At 44.3% G+C, this 23187-nt stretch overlaps 1 protein-coding gene across 1 annotated transcript in view; it reads right to left on the bottom strand.

The window, feature by feature from the left end:
- RREB1 (ras responsive element binding protein 1) overlaps nt 1-23187 on the bottom strand; it is a 67142-nt gene that overhangs the window by 5572 nt on the left and 38383 nt on the right. Inside the window, exons 7-8 of the mRNA XM_010077995.1 lie at nt 18798-18987; nt 14240-16973 (exon numbers count right to left, since the gene is read on the bottom strand). Coding sequence (XP_010076297.1) covers nt 14240-16973; nt 18798-18987 — 2924 coding nt within the window. The remainder of the gene's footprint in view (nt 1-14239; nt 16974-18797; nt 18988-23187) is intronic.

Here is a 23187-nt window from a genome sequence, read left to right as displayed (position 1 = left end):
AGATCAGAACACCACAGAAACCAATTAACGAGATGATTAAAAATAGGTAACAAAATGCTGGTTTTTCCAAAATACACTCACTTTCTTGGCAGTTTCTTCAAGTCACTTTTAAAATAACCACTTTTACCAGAGAAGGCAAAATGCTGAGACATCAAAGAGTTGAGGTCACTACCAGAGACACACGGATGTATTATTTAGAATATTTCATGTACAGAATATGGATATAGATCGAAGCAATATACAACCATATATTAACCAAACTAGCTTATAAACTCTAAGTAGTGGGAAACGCTTTTCAAAGGGAATGTAAAGGCCTCATGCAACCAACTGCTACAATTAAATGTTAAAGGTTAGCACAGACAGTAACACAGAGGTCAGTTTAAGAAGTCGAGTATACATCATGCAAGCAAAAGATGCAAAAGTTTCTCTACATGTGGGTCTTTCATACACACTCTTTGTTACATTGATATCACCTGGAACCGAAACATAAAAGTCAAGATGCAGTAACAGGTAGCATCCTTTGGTGTTTCACAACTCCTCTAACATGAAGGCAAAAACCACGCAAGATGTCCACCTTAACGACCTCCTCTGTTTCCCTATCAGTTTGTAGCGTTAACATTGCTGAAGATATAATGTGCCCAAAAAAAAAAAAAAAAGATAAGGCACTTAAGGAGAACGATGGGCTGGAGCTGTACCCCTTCCAAGCTCTATACAAATACAAAATAAGCCGGACTTGATCTGGAGGCCAAAACTGACGATGATGCACAGCATGTAACCACATGCCCAGTGCCACTTTCCAGCAACCGTTCCAGGACACAAACTCTGCAAGTTGCGCTTTCTGAAAGTTGAAACTTCCCTTGCTTTAAGCCTCCACCCCACCTCCACGTTGACAGCACGCAGCCAGGGAAGCACACAACCTACCAGGCATTTCAGCATTCATCTGCAAGCACAATAACTGCTGAGTAACTACTGGGATTTAGAAACTCTAGTAGAGCAGTTTAAATTCTCCATTTGACACAGAACAACATGTGTTTGTCTCCAAATTGCCTAGATTTCCTATCACAGGCTTTTTTCATAAGCAAGGAGCAATGACAGAAGATAAGAAGAAGGTAGTTCTCAGGCACTCAGTAGTTCAAATGTAGACTTGCAACATAACTTGCATTGACCACATCACCTCGCACACGCGATAATAAATGTCCATTAGACAAATGTCACAGCTATGCAGCATTTCCAGTAATCATGAACAATCACTTAATAGAGAATAATCCTCGATACACTTTTTCGGGGGGGGGGGGGGGGGGGGAGGATAGAAGAGGGAGAAAGAAGTGACCTGTCAAAAAAATAATCGCACCTTTTAATCAAAACAGATCAATTTACATAGACAGTGGATTACACAAAAGCTTTCCACAAAGTTCATTGCTCATCTAATTATCTGTCCATTAAAACACGCAAGTGAGCCATAATCTGTGTATAATGCTAGAGAATTTCAGGATCTGGGCATCTGAAAACAAAGGTCACCCACAAGTGCCCTACAAAGCTGCATTTCAATCCTGTGTTTTGACTCACTGCTTATCTCTTGGGTATATTAAGGCAAAAAAACAGAAAAAAAAATAGCAAGCTATTGAAAACAAGTCACTTCTAAAAATCAAGCTGAAATGCCAATGCATAATAATTAAGGGGAAGCACTGCTCCACAACCCAGAGAAAATGGAGCAAGGGCTGTAAGTATATATGAGAAGCCAAGCCCACCATGATGCAACGCAAGTAGCCAGATCTTGTGGCTGCTGGTCCAGGCAAGGGAGCGAACCCAGAAGCCAAACCCAGGCTGTATCCACACAGGAGAGACGTTTAAAAAGGAAGCAGGGCTATGGGTTCCTGCCTCCTGACTTCTTTCACACACTGCGTTTGGGGTCAGGTCGAGCACATCTGGCTCTCACCGGCAGCACCTTATCTTAACCCCAGAACGTGGATGAAAGGAAGGATGGAGAAAAGTGAATCAGAACGTGGATGAAAGGAAGGATGGAGAAAAGTGAATCAGAGAATCACAGAATATCTCAAGTTGGAAGGGGCTCATAAGGACCATCGAGTCCAAATGCCCAGTCCTCGCAGGACTACGTAAAACTAAACCGTATGACTAAGAGCGTTGTCCAGAGTTTGGGCGAGTAAAGAACATGATGAGACAGAGACGGTAGGAGCTCCTCTTCTATTGTACCAAAAGAGATGTTTTCTAACTCTTTGCTGACCAAACAGAAGATGGTGGATGTAGAATAGGTTGTTTTTTCAACATTAAATATCAGGAGAAAAGGGAACAAGGGAACTATACACCAGTAGCACTCAAGTACAAGAAAACCAAAACCAAAACATCTAAAAACACTCAAATGCAAAAGCCACGACTTTTATGTTCAACATGTGTATCATGAATGATTTTCCACTTTTCTGGTATTTTCCCCCCTAACTTTTTCTTGTTCTGCTTTCAGTATTTAAAAATATATAGATATATATTTTCTTTCTTATTCTATACTCCTCCTTCAATGAACTGTAGCCAAACTTTATCTCCTTTTTTCCTCTCCTCTGTGCCCTGGGCTCCTTCTCAGCTGTTACGCTGTTCTTGCAAGGCTGGCTCGCAATTACACTTTCCTGTGCATGACAGAGATGCTCCAAGGGATAGGTGGTCCGCAGGTAAGTGACACTGCCTTACTAGCACAGGCAAAAAGATGAGGTCAACATCAAGAAAAACAAATGTGAAGTTTCAATAACGTACTGTCACAAAGGGCAAAGACCACTTCAGACCCCAGGGGCATGGATGTACACAGGGTTTCTCTTACGAAGCCAGCCTGCCACCCCCAAACGAACACATTCGAAATGCAGGTAGGGACATAGCCAGGAACGTGCTGACGTGTGTACGTGCTTGGGTGATGCTCTTCCTTCTTACCTACACAAACCAGACCTGCTGTTTTCTTTGTCGAGGAGGAGTTTCACAGGCCCCTTCTGAAACTTCATGTATATCGTGAAGCGGCACTTCCCAACGAGTTGAGCTGTTCTGTGGTTACCCCCAACCTGTTTCACAGCTGTTGGAAAAGTGAGCTGCTTTGCACAAACCCCAGCTGTTTGGGGACGGGTGAGAATCAGCCCAGCTCTGCGGCAGACGAACTGGAATAGCAGCAGGGGAGCTGTGAAGGTGTGTGGGAAACATGACGGTTGTGAAGACAGTCATGTCAGTTCCGGCGTGGGATTTCTCCCACAGTGCAAGGAACCTCTGCAAGGGCAGTCTAGCACTGGTAGCTGCTCCATCCACTCCAGCAGACATTAGGCTTGGCCTAACCTACTGGTTTTTCCCTGTTGATGTGCCTGTCTGCAGCAAAATAAACCTTGCTGGCCATACAACTCCAGCAGGCATGTATCTTACACAAGGAGAAGGATTTTGACTGAGCCCTTCAGATCTGGGCAAACACCCCTCCAAAGAGGCCGAGCTCCTCTCAGATGGCTAATTCCCATTGCCAGAATTTTGCTGATTTACGGTGCAGAGCAGTTGCTTGCACCCAGGCGGTGAGGAAAGCAGGGTGTGCGGAAAAGGGCTGCTGTTTCTTTCACCTCTTTCCCATCTTTCACTTAACTAAGGTTGTAAAATGCTTTCCAGTCCATTTGTTATCCCACTGATATTTACACTTGGCGAATCAAGAGGACAAGAGAAGAGAGGTCCACCTGCCAAGGCTCCCACTGACCACCACTTCTTCAGCAACCGTGGGAGCAGAATACATTACCTCATCATGGACAACCAGAGTTTGTGTCACCCCTCCAAACTGAAGAAGATGATACTATTCGATTATGTCAATTCTGACACCGGAGTCAAAGAACACGGAAAAGGTAAGGGAGAGAGAGGAGACGAACAGGGAGGTGAGGACATATGGAGGAAGGCAACACAAAGCAACCACCAGAAGCTTAGCCACTGCCTTGTCAGCTCCTGGGAAAAAACTAACTTCTCAGGAGATATATTCATAAGCAAAACCTCAAGGACTCCATTTGAGAATCCAAAAAACTTTTCCTCTTGCATGAAAGAAACCACTATATAGTTGTAGCCAAAATAATTTTTCCTTCAAACTGTGGAAAGAAAAGACTGTTATGATGAAGTCTATTTACAATTCAAGTTGCAGTTTTCAGTCATCCCAGTCAGAAGAGTCTGCTTAATCTTTTATAGATGGCAAGAAAGAAAGATGAATAAACCGCTTTCCTGCACACACAATTTAAATTACCAAGAGAGACACCAAATGTGGAAAGTTTCAGATAAAAGAGCAGATACAGATCAAGATGGGGAGGTTGCCTGGTTTGATTCTGTTTTCCCATGGTTTTCTTTTTTTCCTGGAACTAAGGTAGAATAGAAGGTAGAGTTTGTGATGCTAAGGAGTTATCAGATTAAAAAGGGAGTTGTGTTTGTGACTTAAAAGCAAGTGCTTATTGCCAAACATTCCTGACATCCTGAGAGAAGTGTTAGAAAACCCATCACATAAATAATGCTCAAAATTGGACCTGGCAGAGCACTGGAAATGGATGTTGTACAAGCAGCTGGCATTATCAGTCAGATGAGCCGACGATTTACTATTCCCCTACATAAACTGAAATAACCCCAGCTAGTCTTATATTTTACAACAGATGCAGCCACCACTAGGTGGTAGCAGTCTAGTTAATTTGGGATTTTTTGGACCCACTCACACAATGCTGCTTCTACTTCCACCCACGAACTGGAGAACATCCTTCCAACCTGTGGAGTCAACTTGCAAAATTTTGGGGGTCATCTTTGTCCATTTTTATTGTTAACACTCTAAACACTAAAATTTACCCATCTTCATTACATCACATGCACACACATGTTAAATATTTAATTAGCTCACAGTTGAGGGAGCTTGGGTCATATCTGCGTGCCTTTTGAAATTAAAACCTTCGCGAGAGAAAAGGACTACTTACAGTAAATGGACTTTAATATATCTGGTGAAAAAGATAAAAAAACCAACACAATTCTGGAAAAAAAACCCCTTTTTGCCTTTGACTCAAGGTATGATATTCCAGTACCTTCAAGAGAGCAGCTGAAGTGACCAACACAGAGAAAAGTGTTCAACAGCTCTGACTGCACTTACCAAGTGGAAATCTTCATTGAAGCAGAGTAGGGGGGGAACCCCAGACTTTCAGCCTATGGTGAATTCCACCATTTAGAAGAAAGGCAGTTTGATGTCGAGCTGGCAATACAATCAGCGAATTATACACCATCTCCTCAGTATCTTCCAAACAACAGCTCAAGCACTCTGGCCAACCCCCAGCAGCAAGCAACTCTTCCTTTACCCTGAGCTGCAGCTCTGGAGCAGCTGTTAAAACTTTGCCTGACACTGAAAATGCAGTTTCAAGCCCTTTGTCCTCTGGGAAATACCCACAAATGTAGTTCAGAGGTACAAACAACCAGAACAGTTCAGAAAAACAAAAAGTCCCCTGCTATACCCAAGGCTCACATGATTTCTGGAGGGATCACAGAGTGGGCAGATATCTAGAGCAAAGATGAATTCTGCTAAACACTAATCAGAAAATCCACTGTTGAGTATACTTTGTCAATATTTGCCTAGTTAGCACAGAGCAGTAGTGTGCAATCCTCTCACATTGGGGCAAGCCTCTTTAAGAAAGAGATCTCTCCTTAGCGAAGTCTCTTTCTGTATTACATAAGAGATAATCCCTTACCCCATTCCCATCCCACATCTCTCCTCTGTCAACTGTATTTTGTTGCAAGAGGGGAGCACACAGAAAGCCCTAAGGAGACAAAGGCAGGGCTGCTTTAACGTGATGAAAGTGGGCTACTCATTAAGTTGCTCCACAACCTCATTGCATGCCTCCCTGCCGGTACAGGTCTTCCCTGGTCTGACTGCTGCGAGCCGGGTGGGATGTCCTCAGTTTACTTCAGGTGCTTTAGACCTTTCCCTTCCTCTTCACGCACAAGCCCCATCACTCACACAGCCTTCTCGTCTCTGAATCCTATTCAAAACCACCATCCTGTTTTTGTTTTGGTTTAAAACAAGACCAAAAGAAACCCTCTATAAACTTGTTCCCAGTGACGCTCTATTGAATTGCACTTCCTATCTTTACACCTCATCTTACAGCTTCATGTCGTTTATGACTGACCAAACACCACCCAAGCATCTCCCTTTATTCCCTTCCCTTCTGGCATACAGTGAAATCTGGACAATTATTCACTTCCAAGTACAGCCCTTGCAGGGGCTCTGCATGTGAGACCCAAGCACGCTACTCACCCACCTTTTAATACCAGCGCGAAAAGAGAAATGACCCAATTTTAAACTAAGCTACAGTTTCAAATTGTTAATTTACTTCCACCAATTTTGAAATCTGTTTTTCTTGGGCAATGGAGGGAGACCACAAGTCCAAAGTTGTTGACTGATTTTGGACCATGATTAAACACTAGTTGGTGAAGCCAGTTATAAATGCTAAGCTGTGCTATAAAGCTCACATGGTAACTATAAGAGCACAGGATCTGGGGTCCTTCTTTGCTGTCTAGAGCTTCTATTTGAAGACACAAAGCATTTGACAGCAAAGCCAATTTCAACAGCATCTATCCCCAGCGCCTCCCAGGAGATGCCGCCAACTCCACACCTCAGCTGCATCAATGTGCTCTTTTAGGGCCATACCGCCAGCCAGATCCAGGAATTGATCTCACCACTGCTGGTCCCTCCCCTTGCCCTTTTCAAATTTTTTTGGGCAGCTGGGTCAGCTACAGCTGTGGGGATGAACAGTTGGGAACAGGCTGAGCCAGTTACGGCCAAGAAGTGCTTTGTGTTATCCAACTGTGGCCCAAGGCTCTGTCTGCCAGGGGCAGGTTGAACCACTCTGACCAGCCCAGTGCTGGCTGCTAAGAACAACATCTACGTTCCACTGAAGTCCTACCCATACTACGTGCCACGCCAGCACTCATCTGAGCAGCTTTAGAAACACTTGCCTCCTCACCCCGCTGACCACCTGAGCTGCATTAGGATCCCTCTGACTACAAAGCAAGTTTTCCATAGACTCAAGGAGGACGTTTTAGTTTCATTCTGTCACGAAGATCGTCAGAGGTGAGCACTTTCAGAGCCCTTTCTGCAGACTTTTGTTCTGCAAGGGGATCATGTTATAACATGAGTCTTCCTCTCTCTCACGCTGCAGCCATCTGTTGTCTGCACAGGCAGGAGGAGCCCACGTGACACCCCAGATACCGTGCTCCAGCCCTGTGAAGTTATGGGCTGTTAACATGGTAACAAGGCAACTTATTCTCTTCATGATTGGCAAGACTGAATCAGGTCGTAACATGTCTGGCCCCAGCACGGCAGATTTTAATGCCAGACTAGCAGTGAGACCTGTATTACTACATTTGAATCACTGCAAGGCAACCTGCTGTATTACAAGAAGAAGAAAGGATGAGAGAAGCTGGAAAGACAGCAGGCTTTCCCAAACAAACAGGAGCTTGGAAATGTACGAGGAAAATCCTTGAGCACACTTTCATGCAATCTGATCAGTAGCTACTCAGAGGCTGAGAGTAACAACTCATTTGTAATGTTAACTACCAGGACACAACAGAGCCAACTACTTGCTCCTTTTAGGTTTGTTACTTCAACAACTCTGGTGAAACCAACTCAAAGCCACCCTGTCTCTCCTGGAGGTGTGAACACCTTACAACAATGGCTCCCTTGTGCAAACTCTTTTCAGGCAAGGGACATGCACCACCATCTGCTGAGCTTCCTTCTTGCATCCCTCTCATTTGCTCAGCACAGAAAACCCCTGAGTGACTGTGCTCACCCTTGGTTTTGTGTCAGCTTGTCTGTTCTGACTAAATGCCAGTCGCCTGGCTACAACTAAGCCTTGTGTGATCTGACAATCCCCTTTGCTGCTAAACTCTCAAAACAGCGGGGTCAGTACAATGGCAGGTGAGCTCCAATGCAGACGAATGTAAGGTCAAATACCTCTGGAAAAAAAAACTAAAGCATGCCTATGTGATGCTGAATGTGCATGTGCATTCAGACAGCAGGTGTCGGAGCCAGAAGCATTGGCTTGGCCTGCAGCAGCAGCCAAACTAAAGCCAAAAGACCCTGGGTACCATGAGCAAGGGTATTGAAAGCAAGACCAGGAGTGTCCCTTTGCTGCTGTGTAAAGCCCTGGCGTGCCCTTGTTCCAGGTGATGTGTGCACTTCTGGTCTCCACGTCACAGGAGATAGTTGTGTTGCAACACAGCAAACCTGATCTGATTTATGAGGCAGCTGCCCTGCAAGGAGACCTCAGAAAGGCTCAGGCTTATTTTGATGGAGAGAAGGGGATGTTGTAATTGAGGCTGACAAATCATCAAGGAAGCTGAGAGGGCACACAAATAACAGCAATTCACCAAATCCTGCAATACTGGAACTAAGGGGGAGCTCTCTGAAACTACCAGGGGATTATCTGAAAACAGATTAAAAATAGTTCCTTACACAGCAGGTAGCGAACTTCTGATGCTTGATGCCAGAAGCAGACAGCATCAGCAGGTTCAGAAAGCAATCAGGGAGACTTGCAGACAGCAGGTCCATCAACAGGTAGTAAAGGGAGCTGGCAAGGATGTGCCCTCTAACACGCAAGCCTAACATAGCAGTTGTGGATGCTGATAGAGCATTCAGAGGAACAGACTGCAGGAAGTGGCCAGGCCCACATGCTCACCCTGAATAGCACATCCTACCACTACCACCAGAGACACTAGTATTTGGCTGCATGTACCACTGCTCTAACCCAGCAGGGCACTTCTCACATCCTTATCCTTTGCTTACCTGCAGCACTCAGTCGGACCAAACACAACTTGGGCTGGCTATTCTGAACAGCTGGGAAAAACAGCACGTGCCACTGTGAGATCCAGCGTCCTCTTCCTTAGACTGGGGGATAAGCACATTTCTCCACAGGTAGAGCTGGCAGCTCCAGGTTTGTGCAAATTCTGTTACATTTGGTAGCAAAGAGAACACATTTTTGACAGGGAGAGGGCTTCTGGCCTGACACAAGAAAAATGTCTATCTGTCCTTCTAACGTGTAACAAGAAACACATTTGGTTTTTTGCCTTTCCCCCCTTTACTGCTTGGTGACCAACTACAACATCCCAGCTGCAAGCTCCTCAACAGCAGGCTCCCTCCCAAGATGTCTATCACCTGTGTGAATTTGACACAACCTCCACCAAAGCCATGGGGCATCTTTCCATTTACTTTAGTGGAATCAAGCTCCACATTTTGAATAAGCAATCAACTGCTTTCCCAAAGGAAGAAGTTTTTCATGTCTGTAATTCATTTAAATGACTGGAACAAGGGGAGAGATTTGAGCACAGGAAGAGTTGAAAGAAAAGTCAGGATCATGCAGTGCAATGAGGGAAGTGGTCCTGCAAGACATCTTCGTGACGAAGAAAGAGATTGTGAGGACAGGTACTTGTAAAAGGAGATCAGGTCTTGTCACACCTTCCACCTCACACCACAAACCTCTGAACACACACAGACACACACACACGCAGACAGACACACACGCAGACAGACACACATCCCGCCCCCCACCTGCCCCAGCCAGCAGCCTCTTTGATATGACATTATGGGTAAGTTTCTCACTTTAATCTTCTGCAAGTTGGTTCTGTTCTAATTAACATCGCAACCCGTATGAGGGATTCCCCGCATCTTGCAGACATCTCAGGCATTGTTTCTTTCTCTTAATTTTCTTCCAGCATCAACACCACTTTTTAGAAGCATCAAGGCATTGCTTTTTGTAGGCTTTCAAGTCACTCTTTCTTTTTAGATGCCTGCTAAGTCAACCATAAATTTATGGTTACGAATACCACCACCTTCTGCACTTCTATTTGGCTTCATTCACAATGCAAATACAAAACAGACCTTCAAAGTTGAGCAGAAATCCTTTTGCTTCATGATAGCCCAATTCCTTTCCACATTTCTTTTCAAGCATGCAATGACAGGATTAGCTGAGGATTAATTACCTGAAACTCAACCTGCATCTCAGGTCACAATTTTCTCATATTTTCAGCCTTTAAAACTTTCGTATCAACCAAGTATTTGTCATACATACTAATACTTACAACAGATAAGATAATTCTTCCTTCCACACAAACATCCTAGTTGGAGGTCTCAAAACCCAAATGAAAATCCTGCTTACTGTGCAAACTCCAATCCCCCCACCTCAAGTTAGTCATATTCCCAAATAGGAACCAGATTGCTTTCCAAAAATGTCACCTTTAAAGGCACAAAAAAGATCATTCAAAAAAGCAGTATTCTCTGCTTCCTGTATTGGCCCTTAAAGACAACTGCTCTTCTGATAAAATACACTTACTCACTGGAGGGTAACCTAAACAGTCAGTTTAAGTGCAATGTGATTTGTTTTTTTATTAACTTTTTCCAGAAGAATGGTCATGGCCTGGATTAAAATACATCTGTGCATCCATACTGACTCAGAACTGACTGTAAAATTTGGTTAGTAGCACAGCAGGACTAGTCTAGGCTGGACACTTCATGGAAGCCAGTCATTTGAAGGGAGTCTTTTTCAACATAAAGGGTCATCTAAACAATCACATCATGTAAATAGATCATTCCTTAATTAAGGTGTCTCCTACCACTATTGTCCTAGTGGAAACACATTATTGCTGTGGTAAGGACAAATGTTGCGAAGTAAAGATGTCTACAATTTCACTCTGACTTAAGTCATAAAAGCAAAGAATAAAAACACCTCCAGTCCTTTTTTTTAATGACTTGTGTCCTCCAATCAACAGGAGGTATTCAGGTTCACGGGCTAGGTGTAACTGTATTTTATTTATTTATTACTTTGTTTCTAGATCTTTTCTTGTCCAGTTCACTCCTGTTGTAACACCAAAACAAAATAAAAACCAAACAAAAAAAACCCTCCTCTGCCATTAAATCTCACCTTCTATAAAAAATAATCTTGGGCCAAATAAAATGTGGCAGTATCACTCTGAAAATATCCTCAAGTGATTCTTTGCAAACAGATGTAGGTTATCTGTAGCAAAGTCATGGTCAAAAAAGACCAGTATTTTGATTTTATATTGAAGCTAGTCTGATGCACATGCCATAAAAGGAGCAAGATCACCCACACCACCTGCAGGGCACATCTTTTTTGCCACTCTGAGAATGAAAAAAGTCAAGAGCAGGAGAGAAGAGCAAAAAAGAGATAAACGGAGTTGAACATGGAAGAGTAAATTAAGACACCAAGAGAAAGGAAGTATTAAAAGCAAGCGTTCAAGCATGTTCAAACAAAACACAGGTACTGCGTTAAACACTATATAAAACCAAGCTATGCCAAATTCCCAGTGCCCCACTTGTGAGTTTTGCATTAAAATAAAAACTGGCAAGGAAGGTGTATGCTTCTTCAGGGAAATGCTTTTGAACTAAAAAACACCCACTGGTGTTGAGGCACCAACAAGCAAGGTGAAAGCTTTCACAAGAGAGACTTCTGGTTGCACGAGGGACGTGGGTTACTGGTAGCATGTGTGTTTTTGCCCTTTCACAAAAGGTAGATATGATTGTGACACCACATGGAGGAAGGAGCCCTCCATGTTGAAATTTTATTGCACATGAAAGACACACTTGCAAAAATCTTTTCATGTCTGTACAAACACAGTAGTTTAAAACTGGTAATATATAGATACTACTTAAATGCTCAAAATTATATACCTTTCCCTGAACCATGCTCACTCATTATTAGCTTAGACCACTTACATAAATTACTCCAATAACAACTTCCCTGCAAACGGATGGAGAAGAGCCAGTTGCTACTTTTAAGCTCAAATGACTGTCTTCTTTTTGGATAGCAGCATCCTACAGAAATCTAGGAGAATGGATCAGCTTGCCTGCAGTGATTCCCTATGGAGCAGATACCCAACACACGCAGTTTGGAAGCAGAACAACAGGACTCTCATCTATCCCATTCACACCAGCTTCTTGGCCCCTTCTCTGCCCAGGTCAGTGAGCAGCCATCAAGCCCAGACAATAAAGCTCCCCTTTTCTCTTTGCAATAAGATTAGTGAATAGATTTTTTTTCTTAACTCCTTTTAAAATCCAGAGCTATCTGACAAGTCCCTGCCTGTGCAATAGGTGGGGACAGAAACGGTGCATTGCACTATGACATTGTAGGTGTCTCCATCAGAAAACCAACTCGCCCACCCAAAACATAAAACCCAACAAACTGCTGTATCTATCATGCAGCTGCCAAACTCCTCCCATGCCACCAACACCTGACACTCACCACAAAAACACAGGGCTTGCTCCCTGAATGCATCCTAGCGCTTGCTTTGGCACCACCTCCCTGGCCTAAATCTCCTCTACCTTCCTCACTTACCTTTCCCTCTCCCCTCCAGAAAGCCTCATCTACATTGCTGCCACTGGGGAGCTGCTGCGAACTCCCAGTTTAGAAAGAGTGCTAGTGTCACCTGGAAAGAGTCAAAGCTTGCTGTGGGGTGATCCTCCAGTCACAAGTCTCTCTCAGCATCACTCTGATGATGATCAGAAAAGAGATCAGTATTATCATTGCCAGAGCGCACCAACCGGAATCCAACTATTGCCACTGCCATAGTATCACCAAAAATCTTGTATCGGCACTTAGGATCCAGCCCTGCTACAGCCACAGTTCCTCGCCTTCCTCATGAGGACTGAAGCACAGGCTTTCTGAAAGGACAGTGTCTCCTTCCAAGCCCAGTGGTGGTAGGCAAGACAAGTTTTACCAGTATAACTCACAGCCAAGTGCATTTTCTCATCTTTATTAAGGGTTTACACCAGTGCTGCTGCCTTGGAAGTCTGCCATCAATAAGCAGGTCAAACTCCTTTGTCTGGGAAAAGCCTCTCTATTGTTTTCTGTCTCACAAACAGTTCATCAGTTCCTCTATATTTTTTTTTTTGGAGAGCAGGGTGTTAGAAGACAATTGATAAGAATAAAGAGCTCTCCTTCACCACTGCAAGTAAACTGTATGCTTAATAAGATGAAATAATTTGGTGTTTGTAGGCCAGAAAACAATAGCCTCACTGTTGCATTGATACCTTGCAAGTTGTGTCCTCGCGTCACCCAAAGCAAACTGTAATAGTGACTCCTCTGTAGTTCCTTTAAACCTCTTAGCTAACCTCTTTTACCTCTTCAGGTTTCCCTCTTTAGAACAGACATGAATCATCTGCTTCAGGAAACCTTAATGCCTTCAAAAAAATGAAGCTATCTTTTATGAGGCTGTACCCAAATCCCCTGAATTCCTTACAAATATCCCTGACTTTTATCCTTTATGCCAGGAGTTGAGATTGCATAATGAAGCAAATAATATCAACAACTATGACTGACTTAAAAGGGAGCAACAGCAAGTAGAGCTTTGTCCTCTCTCCCTCCAAGCAGGATGAGAATCTACTAATTACTTTATTACAGTGTGGGTGGAAAAAGGAGTGAACTTCAAATAGGCACACCATTCAACGCAGTATTTCCCTTATAGCGAAGAATGAAAAACAACCCTAAACCTAGAATAAACCTCCCTCCCCAATTCTTCCTTTTGTTTACACCAGGTTTGAGGTTACTTACACAGTGGCACAGTATTAAAGACGCCATACACATCTCCATGCCTTAGGGTGTAAGCCCACCTTCGGTTGTCTAGCACTGAGAAGAAACATTTCCTAGAGGTAAGCTACTACATAATGCTCAGGATGATGTTTCTTGCATCTCCCTTCTTTGATCTGTCAAATAAAAGCCACCGCAAGAAAAAAAATGCTAAACAGTGTATTATTTTTTTTCCTGACACAATTCTACACTTACTTGCTCTTGTTTTTATGAATCTTTTTATCATTACTGACACAAGACAAACAGCCACTGGAAGCAGCCAAACAAACCATGCAAGGCACAATGAAACACTCAACACACACATCCACCTTCAAGGTAAGACAATAACAGAACACCTGAAAACAGTCTCTCTTCCCAGGTATGCTAAGTTATGCCACTGAAGTCAAATGGGTTTTAGCGGTTTCATTGGCCCCCTTGACACTCAAAGCCATAGAGATTATTCCATTACTGAAAAAGTTACCACCACCACTATACAACAGGATATGCAAAATAATGAAGAACAACATTCAGACATCAGAGAGAGAACAAGAAAGGAAGATTCCTCCACAGGGAGGCCCTTCTGTGAGGAACATCCTCAGGGGCTACAATCCACCAGGAGCACAAGGCGCTCTTACCTGTGTGAGTAAGCATGTGCCGCTGCAGGGAATCTGCCCATGGAAAGACTCGAGGACAGTAAGGACAGGGGATATTCTGCAGGCAGTCTGAGTAACTGTTCCTCTTCCCTCTCAGCAGCTTATCTTCTGCAGTTTCCTTCTCATCCTCACTTGTTCCATTTCTGCCACTTTCTTCCCTGAAATTGTCAGTGGACTGCAGAAACGGGCTAAATTTATTAGTGTCTGTGGTAGCCAGCATCTTCTCTATGCTGGCAAACTCCCCACTTGACTCCAGATCTACACCACTGCTAAGTTTAGGCTTATTTTTCGTTCCTTTCTTTCTACCTCTTTTCTTAGTCAACCCAGCATCAGCAATGGGAGACTGCTCTGGATCACACACCTGAGTCAGGTCACCAGGCAGGCTGGAGTCTCGCTGAACGGTGGTCACGATTGTCACTTTTGCTTTGGCGTTCCCTGATTTGTCACATCCAGTGGAGCTGCTCACTGCCTTGGGACTGGTGTCTGCAGCCTCCGTTTTCAGCAAAGCGGGAGCAGAAGACACAGATGAAATGATCTGTGCAATGGAAGCGAGCGGTGGCAGCTCCTTAGTTACTGGAAGCTTTGGCAAGAGAGGTGGCGGTGGTGGTTTAGGCCTCAAGGGTCTCAGCAAGGCAGAATTGCCAAGGAGAGCTGGGGAAATGATTGGGACAGTCAAATGCAATGAACCTTTCAGTGGCTGGGGATGTCTGACAGCCCGGTTTTTCTCTGAGTTCCCATTGGCACTAAAAACCAAAGGACACTGCAGACAGTTATAGGCTTTATCACTGTTCCCAGAAGCAGCCAACTCTTGATTCCTGGCTTCACATGGGACATCATCCTTCTTCAGGGCTTTGGGGATGGACAGGTCGATAGGCTCCATGGAACAGTCGTAGAGGGACAGGGGAGAAGAGCCAAACAGGTTCTCCTGCTTCACTTGCACAGCAGTCAGGCTTTTGCTCTTCTGAGAGAAATCCAACGGCTCATCAAAATCCATGGGGAAGTTGCCCGCAGGTTCAAGTTTGATGGGAACGTGAGACGACGTCCCAAGCAAGAAGCCATTTTGTGGCTCCAGGAAAGGCGTCATGGGCTTGTGGTCCATGTAAGTGCTGTCCTCCAATAAAGGAGGGTCTGTCTGGCTTTCCTGGGCACTGCAGTCCACTGCTAAGATGTAATTCTCAATCTCCCTTTCTTGCACATGCAAGTGCTGCTTGAGGATATGGTGAATGCAATTTCTCTTGGCCGAAAAGGCTGTGCCACACTCCTTGCACTCAAAGGGCTTCTTCTTCTGGCAGCCGCTGTGCGTCCTCATATGAATGCGGAGGGCCCGGTAATGCTTCAGGTCCTCACCACACAGCTTGCACACAGTGTCTGGGGAGCAGAAGGCATCCACCATCTCTGCAGCATTGCTGGTGACATATTCAATGTTCTTCTCTATATCCTTCCTGGTCACTTTGAGGTGCTTCTTTCGCAGGTGCCTCTCACAATTGGCTTTCACTGTGAACGGGTAGTGGCAGATTTTACAGATATAAGGCCTCTCACCGCTGTGCGTCCGCAGGTGCCGGATCAGGGCTGCCTTGTCAGCTGCGATGTAGTCACAGATGTTGCACTGGTATGGGGAAATACCCAAGTGAGAACGGATGTGAGCTCTCAGGACACCAGAGAAGGCAAACACCTGGTCACAGAAACGGCAGGGGTACAAAACTTTCCTCATGGCTGGGGCTTTCTTGTTCGCTGCCCCTGCGATGATGGCTTTGAGGTCTCCTTCTGTGACCTCTTGCTTGATCTTGGCTTCCATACTCAGGGGCAGGAGAGCTTCAATGATGTTGTCCTGCTCCAGTTGTGTCTTCATCTCGTGCTGAGTTAAAGGCTCTACTTTGGGTTGGAGGAGCAACTGTGAGGAAGGACTCGATTTGGCTCCTGGCTGGGGGAGGTGAGAGTTGGAGGATTCCACCGAGTTCTTGATCAGCCTCAGAGGGGGAGGCGGGAGGCTTGGGCTGATGCAGCCAGGGGAGGCTTGCTGGGCACTGATAAGAGGAGGAGGCGTAGAGGTTGCAACAACTGTTCGGGGAGTTACCAAAGGCTTTGGCTTCAGGGGCGGCATATGCTTGAAAATGGACTGCACAGGGACAGAAGGTGCCTTAGAAAGTGGAGGAAGACTGATTTGAGGAGGAGCAGAAGAAGCCATCTTCAAGATCTGCTGAATGTCTGCCAGCTCAATGGCAGACTCACTGGAGATGGGTTTTACCACAATACTGCTGTCAGGCTGGATGATAAAACCCTTCTGGAAAGGCTGCAGTGAGAGAAGCTTTATGTTTTCTTTTGTAGGGGGAAGGACTGAAAATGACCCTCCCATAGAGGCAGCTTCCAGAGGAGAGAGGCTGAGCAGACTGCTGCTGCCGGGTTCTTGAGGTAGGTTACTCTTCAGTGCTCTGAGCCGCATTTCTTGGACCTCATCTTGTGTATTGTCCTCCTGCTTGACAGGCTTGATGTCTTTGGTGTACTGTAGGCCCAAGGATGCCATGAAGGCTTTCTGGTCTGGGTTCTCACCAGGTGGGGTCACAGACTGTGGCTTGTGCTTGTCTTTTCCCTGATCCATCACATGAGTTTCTGTGTGCAGTTTGAGCGCTGAAAGCATGGGGAATGCCTTGTTACATGTCTCGCAAATAAATCGATGGAAGTCACTGATGCACCTTCGCAAATTTGTTTCACACCAGACCTGCAAGACATGCAAAAATATTTAGAGTAGACATCTCAGACTGGAAAGGCATCACATGCTGCTGTAAAACAAAACCAGTTCATTCTCTCTTCTACTGCCCAAGTTAAGTAGTTTGGAGCCACCACCACCACCTACGTGGCATGGAGATATTACTGCTCCACAGCCTTTAGTCATCTAAGTGGTGTATCTGAATTAGGGGCTGATTCTGCGAAAGTTCCCTTCTATAAAGGCAAACTCCTTCAGAAGGCTATTCAGAGTCTCAAATACCTTTCCCTTCCAAAAAACCCTCTCACTTTACTGACAGGACAGGAGCCCCATTAGACTATACAGCAAACTTGAGTAAGGCTACCTCTTTTAGCTTTATTATTACAAAGAAATGAGGAGAGGAGAAATGAGGAGAGGAGAGGAGAGGAGAGGAGAGGAGGATGGGGATGTGTGGAGAGGAGAGGAGAAAAAAAAAAAAAGGAAGGCATCCAAGAAGGCAAAACAACATAAAACAACCAAAATAATATTCCCCAAAAGCAAATCAATGAAACACAGAGCCCAAAGCAGGAAGGCTTTTTGTTAGTGAAGTCTGATTACATTTTTTCTCCTAAGAACACTAAGCTCACAAACGAATTTTAGACCTGTCCTGAAAATGATCATGAATCCAAATGCCGTATAGCTACCCAGATAGTTCTCATGTTGCAAGGGTTCCACATCAAAGAAGAGTACAAGTGATAAATTAAGTAGAAGGCCAGCAAGAGCTTTATACACTCTACACACTTTGTTCAGATACTTCATAGGTCTTGCCTCTCAGTGCAAGCAAAATTATTACAAAAGGAAAGTCCCAACATTTAAATCCGTTAATAACTTTAAGTGTCTGCCATTAATTACAAAATAAATAAAACCAAGTTTTTAAAAAGCTCTCTCTTCTCCTCATTTTGTTACTTTTACACCAAGACTCTTACTAGAGTTACAGAATGATGTATATGCTCCCCCAGATCAGCAGTAAATTACAGGTCTACCACCTTGCAGCCAGAAGAGCTGGAAATCAATGCTTTAATCCAAGTAGAATAAGTCCAGATATCAATTAAGCATGGTTCTGCTGGATTGTGCTGTTGAATTTTTATTTTTTTTAAATAGATACACAGCTTCATCCAGACCCAAATTAAGGCAGGCAAGGTTTGACAAAGGGAGGAATAATACCATCCAATAGAAAGCATTATGGCCCTCAGAAAAAATATTTACAGACCACCTCCCTGCCTCTTCCCCAGCCACTCTCCCTTGAAGGTGCAAAATCCTCAGACCTCATGTAAGGAACATAGTGGAAAGGTTCCTGAGAGTCTTTTGTGAAGAAATCACTGAAGATGTCACCATTTAACAAGTCAGGTGACTTCCCAAAGTTTTTTGTGATAAAATCTTTCGTATCACAACTAAATTATTGTTAGAGTAAATTCAAATAAATAATGTCTTCCTTACTATGTGTCCTCCTTATTGATTTCATATGTGGGATGGTTTTGGGAAGAAGAGAACTAATGGGTGGGCTGGAAGGGGCAAGGATCTAATATCACCTAAGTTTTCCTTTAAAATATTTTTGTAGATCTTTACACCAACAGTTGTCCACTGGAATGCTGAAAAAAACCCCAACCCCAATATTCTTTATATGAAAAAAATAAAAAGGAAAGGCAGAAAGGGTTTGAAGCCTACACAGTCAGTGATCATGTGCTTTCCAGTAAATATTCTACACCCAGTCTCTGCCCCATCAAGGATGAGTCTTTCAATGAATTCAGAAGATACGCGCTGTATCAGCTGGTACCTCAAGCTATGAAGAACAGAGAGTACCTGAGAAATGCGGGGGAACTTCCTACAGGAGAAGTCTGTGAATCCCAAGTCGTGGAAGCCTGCTGGAATCGAAGGGTTGTTCTGAATGAAAGGCTTTCCCATGGGATCTCTGGGAAGCTGCTTGTGGATAACTGCATTATGGCGCAGTAAGCCCCGATGCGTACGAAAGGTAATACAACAGATGTCACACCTGGAAAGGAAAGAAATAAAATAGAAATGACTTACTGACTGCTGCAAGCTTAAGAACTAGCATTCTTCTTGCATTAGGACAGCCTCCTTCCTCTTGCCCCATGATACTAAGAACCTGCTAAATGCAAAACAAAGCCACAGTGCGTCAAAAACCTATCACCACAGAAAGGCCATTTCAATCACAGTCACTTTCTACCAGCTTCTGGCTATTAAGTTCATTGGAAGTTTAAAGAATATATCACATGAGAACTGTGTCCCCCACATGGGCAGGCAGCAAAGTGGCAGCTGAGACCACAGCGTTCTGACAACCTTTCCATTGTCTGACATAAAATATTTCAACGGCTTTACACCATTTCATTTTAATGAAAATGAAAATTTTAATGAAATGGTGTTGATTTATTTTTTTTTAGCTAAAAAGCACTATTAAAAGATTTTTTTTAAAAAAATCAGTGACAAGGAGAGGCTAAATCAGACCTAAATATCAAGCAGCTGCATATGCATGAATAGCACCTTTTTTTAACTACAGCTTAAAACATACTACTGCACAGCACTCAAATACCCATGTATGAATTTTCTCCACGCTGCCTTTCCATAAACTGTCACAGATTTTTCTCAAAGCTGTTATGAGAAAAATACTGTTTTAAAAGGAAAACTAGTGCTCCTTGAAGTGGGAGAGGGTCAGAGGAGGAAGACCTGAAACAGGTTCAACACTTTTGACACTCATGCACCCCCTTCACAGCTAGTGTGCCCCAAAGAAAAATTCAGAAGCAACTTCTTTTCCTACCCACACTTTATTGCTATGATTTCTTGTTTTTCTTAAGTTCTCAAATTCCCAATTCAGCTAAACAGAAGCTTCTCACATAAAGCAGACTTGCGTTAAACAATCAAAGGTATCGGAAATGCAGCTATGCTGCAGGCAGTAAGGGCTATGCAGCAACATTTGGCCAACACGTCAACAAACAAGCCTGTTGCCTCTTAAATAACTGGGATTTGAGCTCTGCAGCATGATGGGTCGCATCCACTCCGCATTCAACAAGTGACACACAGTTTCACTCAACACGGTTCCTTGTGGTTACAGCTCCAGCTTGCAACCAAAGCACGAGTTTCAAAGAAGCAAAGACCAGTGAATGGGAAGCGGTCAGATTTTGTCAGTGAGAATATTACATGCACTACGAGTTTTTCACGTCTCCCCCTGCCTTAGTTCTCCCCACGCTGTCTTCACCCTCCACATCAAGGAAAAGGACATGTGCCTACTCATTAAAAAAACATCCTGCAATTAGAAATGACTTCTGACAAATTCCTGAAACCAATCCCTCCCTGTCCTGTCCCTAACAAACTCCCATTGTTGTTCTTTTTATCACTACATAAACTTCCACAGACCTTTTTTATTCCCTGAAAATGAAGAGATAACCAAGTCACCCACAAAGCAATTGGACTCATAGTCTCTGAGTGGTGAAAGAAGCAAGTGTGAAGTATATTTAACATGGCCTTTGTTATCACAGTACCCAGAAAGCTGGGACATAATCTATGTGCTGGAGGTTTAATCTGTTTTATCTCCCCTGTCAATTCACTTGCATCCTACCTTTATAATTATTGCCAGCATAGTCCCTGCATTCCATTAAGTCCCAAACCAATGCCATTTACAAAGCAAACGTTTACTTAAAGAGGTCTGCTAAATATGACAACAATCTCTGGCGAGGGGCGGGGAATGCCAACACGTAGTGTTCCTCCAGCATCAGGATCTATGGCTCTCCTCCAGCTCACTTGGCAGCACCTATTCCCTGATGCAAACTTTCATCTTCAGTGAAAAAAGAAAACACGCAACCACCAGAACCGCTGGGGGAAAGAGGGCATTAAAGGGTTAGAGCAGTCACCTGAAGAACTTGCAGGCTACTGAAACAAATTCTTTTTAGAGGTGATGAAAATGCCTCGCGTGAAAGCAAGCAGTGCTTCTGGCACGCTTCCCCTGGTACGTCAGCATGCAGACAACGCGGGCTAGCAAGCAATGGTCCCGCAACACCGGGAGCATCGCTGGCGGTCTGTGGGGCCAGCTGTTCCACAGAGGGACATAGACCCTCACCTCAGGGTGTCTTGAGGTAGCTCTGGGGTCCCCAATGTGCCTGGCCTCCCCCAGGCCAGCAACCTAACGCAGTGACTGTATCCCCTTGTGCATGATGGCGCAAGCACAGTTACCACTAATGGGACCACAGAGCTACTGGGAGAGCTGGCATCCGCCACAGTACCTCCAGCACTTGGGCTGAGCAGCAGCCAGTGCTCCTGGGCAAGCAGCCAGCCCCCTGACACAGCAGGGAGGTGTGCCTCATCCATCTTACACTCTCTCACCTCAGCTGTGCAACCTGCTGATTTTAAGCAGGGTTCCCATCAAAAGCTGTGCTTGAGAAGAGACCCATGTGAAAGTCCTTCACAGTACACCTGTATTAACTACCATGCCTCAGGACAGTAAAAATTTGCAATTTAACCCTAAACCAAAACTAATGTATCTTGAAAAAGGAATATGTACTTCTTTTTTATAATGTATAGAATTAAAGACCCCTCTGTATTTCTCTTTCCTCCTTAGTCTTTTATTTTCCTTGCATTGAGTGAGGAAGCAGCAGGCAAAAAGAGAAGTCAGGAAAAGGATTAAGCTCTTTTCCCATTCAGTCAAAAAGAAGCGCTCCTGCCTGAAAAAAGAAACCTGCAGATAAGTCACACCTGTCATCTCAAGATGCAGGCACTTCAACGGCACATAAACGCACTGCATCCTGGATCAGCACCTTCCCCTGGTGTCACAGTTTACAGGATGACACTGGAGCTGGACCACGGGAGGGACCCGTGGATGCCCTCCCTTCTTCCATGGTCCAGGCACACCAGCCGAGGCAGCCACAGCTTGGAGAACTGGAATAAAAATGCCCCTAGAAAAGCCCTCCTGGAAAGACATTTGGAGCAGCCTCTGCTGGGCTGGCTCCCCAGGCGAGCAGGCAGCCCGCTGGGCTCCAGCGACTGTGCTGGCACGTTGCACCCATGTCGCTCGCCAAGGACAAGGGAGGTCATTGTAAAGCCACGCCTGATGTCAAGGGGTGCCACCGCGCCACCGGCTCGGGAGGTCTCTCAGGCTCTGCAGACCTCACTTGGGCTTGTCAGTCTTTGCTGCGGATGCAAGCTACTTAAAATACACGGCCTGTTTGCCCAAGAATAGGCACAACATTTTCTTTGTGTGTGTTTTTGTTGAGTTCCCTTCTCCCCACCTCAAGTGGAATGAGCTTTGAATACAGTTAGCCATGCAGATGCAGATATGACCAGGTACCACCTCCAAGAAAAACTTACAGGTGCTGAGCTTCAAAACCTAACTAGTTAAGGCAAGCATCATGCTGCATTAACTAAGGCTCGTGTTAATTTAAAATGGAGCAAGCTGCCATGCCCAACAATGTATTAATTGGAAGCATTGATTTTTTTTAAGGCAACTTAATCATTAATTTCTCTGTCTTGTCATCAGTACTATTTTCCATCTTTAGGTAGTGTCAATGCCTACAGTATTTTTAAATCAAAAAACACAGTCTAAGAAGGACAAGAGAAAGGAATCCTAGGTGATATGAACATTTTTTTCATCTTGTTTAAATTGCTTTAAAAAAAAGTTCTATAAATATGTAAAGTCTGCAAAGTCCAGCATATCAAATAAAGCACCTGAAAAATACGGTAATACTTTGCTCATCATGAACTTTAAAAAAAACAAAACAAAACACCAACCCTCCCCCCCCTGCAATTTCACAAGTCTGCCCATGTGCAGTGCCAAGTCAAACACGGACGGTGGTATGGCTGCAGAGAACGGAGATGGGAACAGGTTCCGAGGTTGTTAGCTGAACAAGCAGAGCAATGGCTCAACACCTGAGCAGAGATAAAAGCGCTCTACTTGCAAGGTAAGTTTCCAGATGTAGCAAATAAAAGCTGCTGTGTTATCATGTGATTGCTAGTCTTGGCCACAGTTTTCCATGTTTCTATAAATTACAGAGTAAAGAGAAGAAAGTTGTTCAGTTCCATTGGGCACAAAGATTCAAGTATAAATAAAAAGAAAAAAAAAATGCTTTCAGCAGCTAAGACTGTTTCAAATGTGTTTCATTCTCAATTGCCTTTCAGAGTCGTTCATACCTGTACAATGTGAACGTAATACTAGGGCTCTAGCTCACTCGCAGAGGTGTGCAAAGCC

Source organism: Pterocles gutturalis, unplaced genomic scaffold (assembly GCF_000699245.1).
Source record: "Pterocles gutturalis isolate BGI_N339 unplaced genomic scaffold, ASM69924v1 scaffold23138, whole genome shotgun sequence".
NCBI lineage: Eukaryota > Metazoa > Chordata > Aves > Pterocliformes > Pteroclidae > Pterocles > Pterocles gutturalis.
The sequence above is the reverse complement of the archived record's forward strand: the minus strand, read 5'-3'. Positions and strand labels throughout refer to the sequence as shown.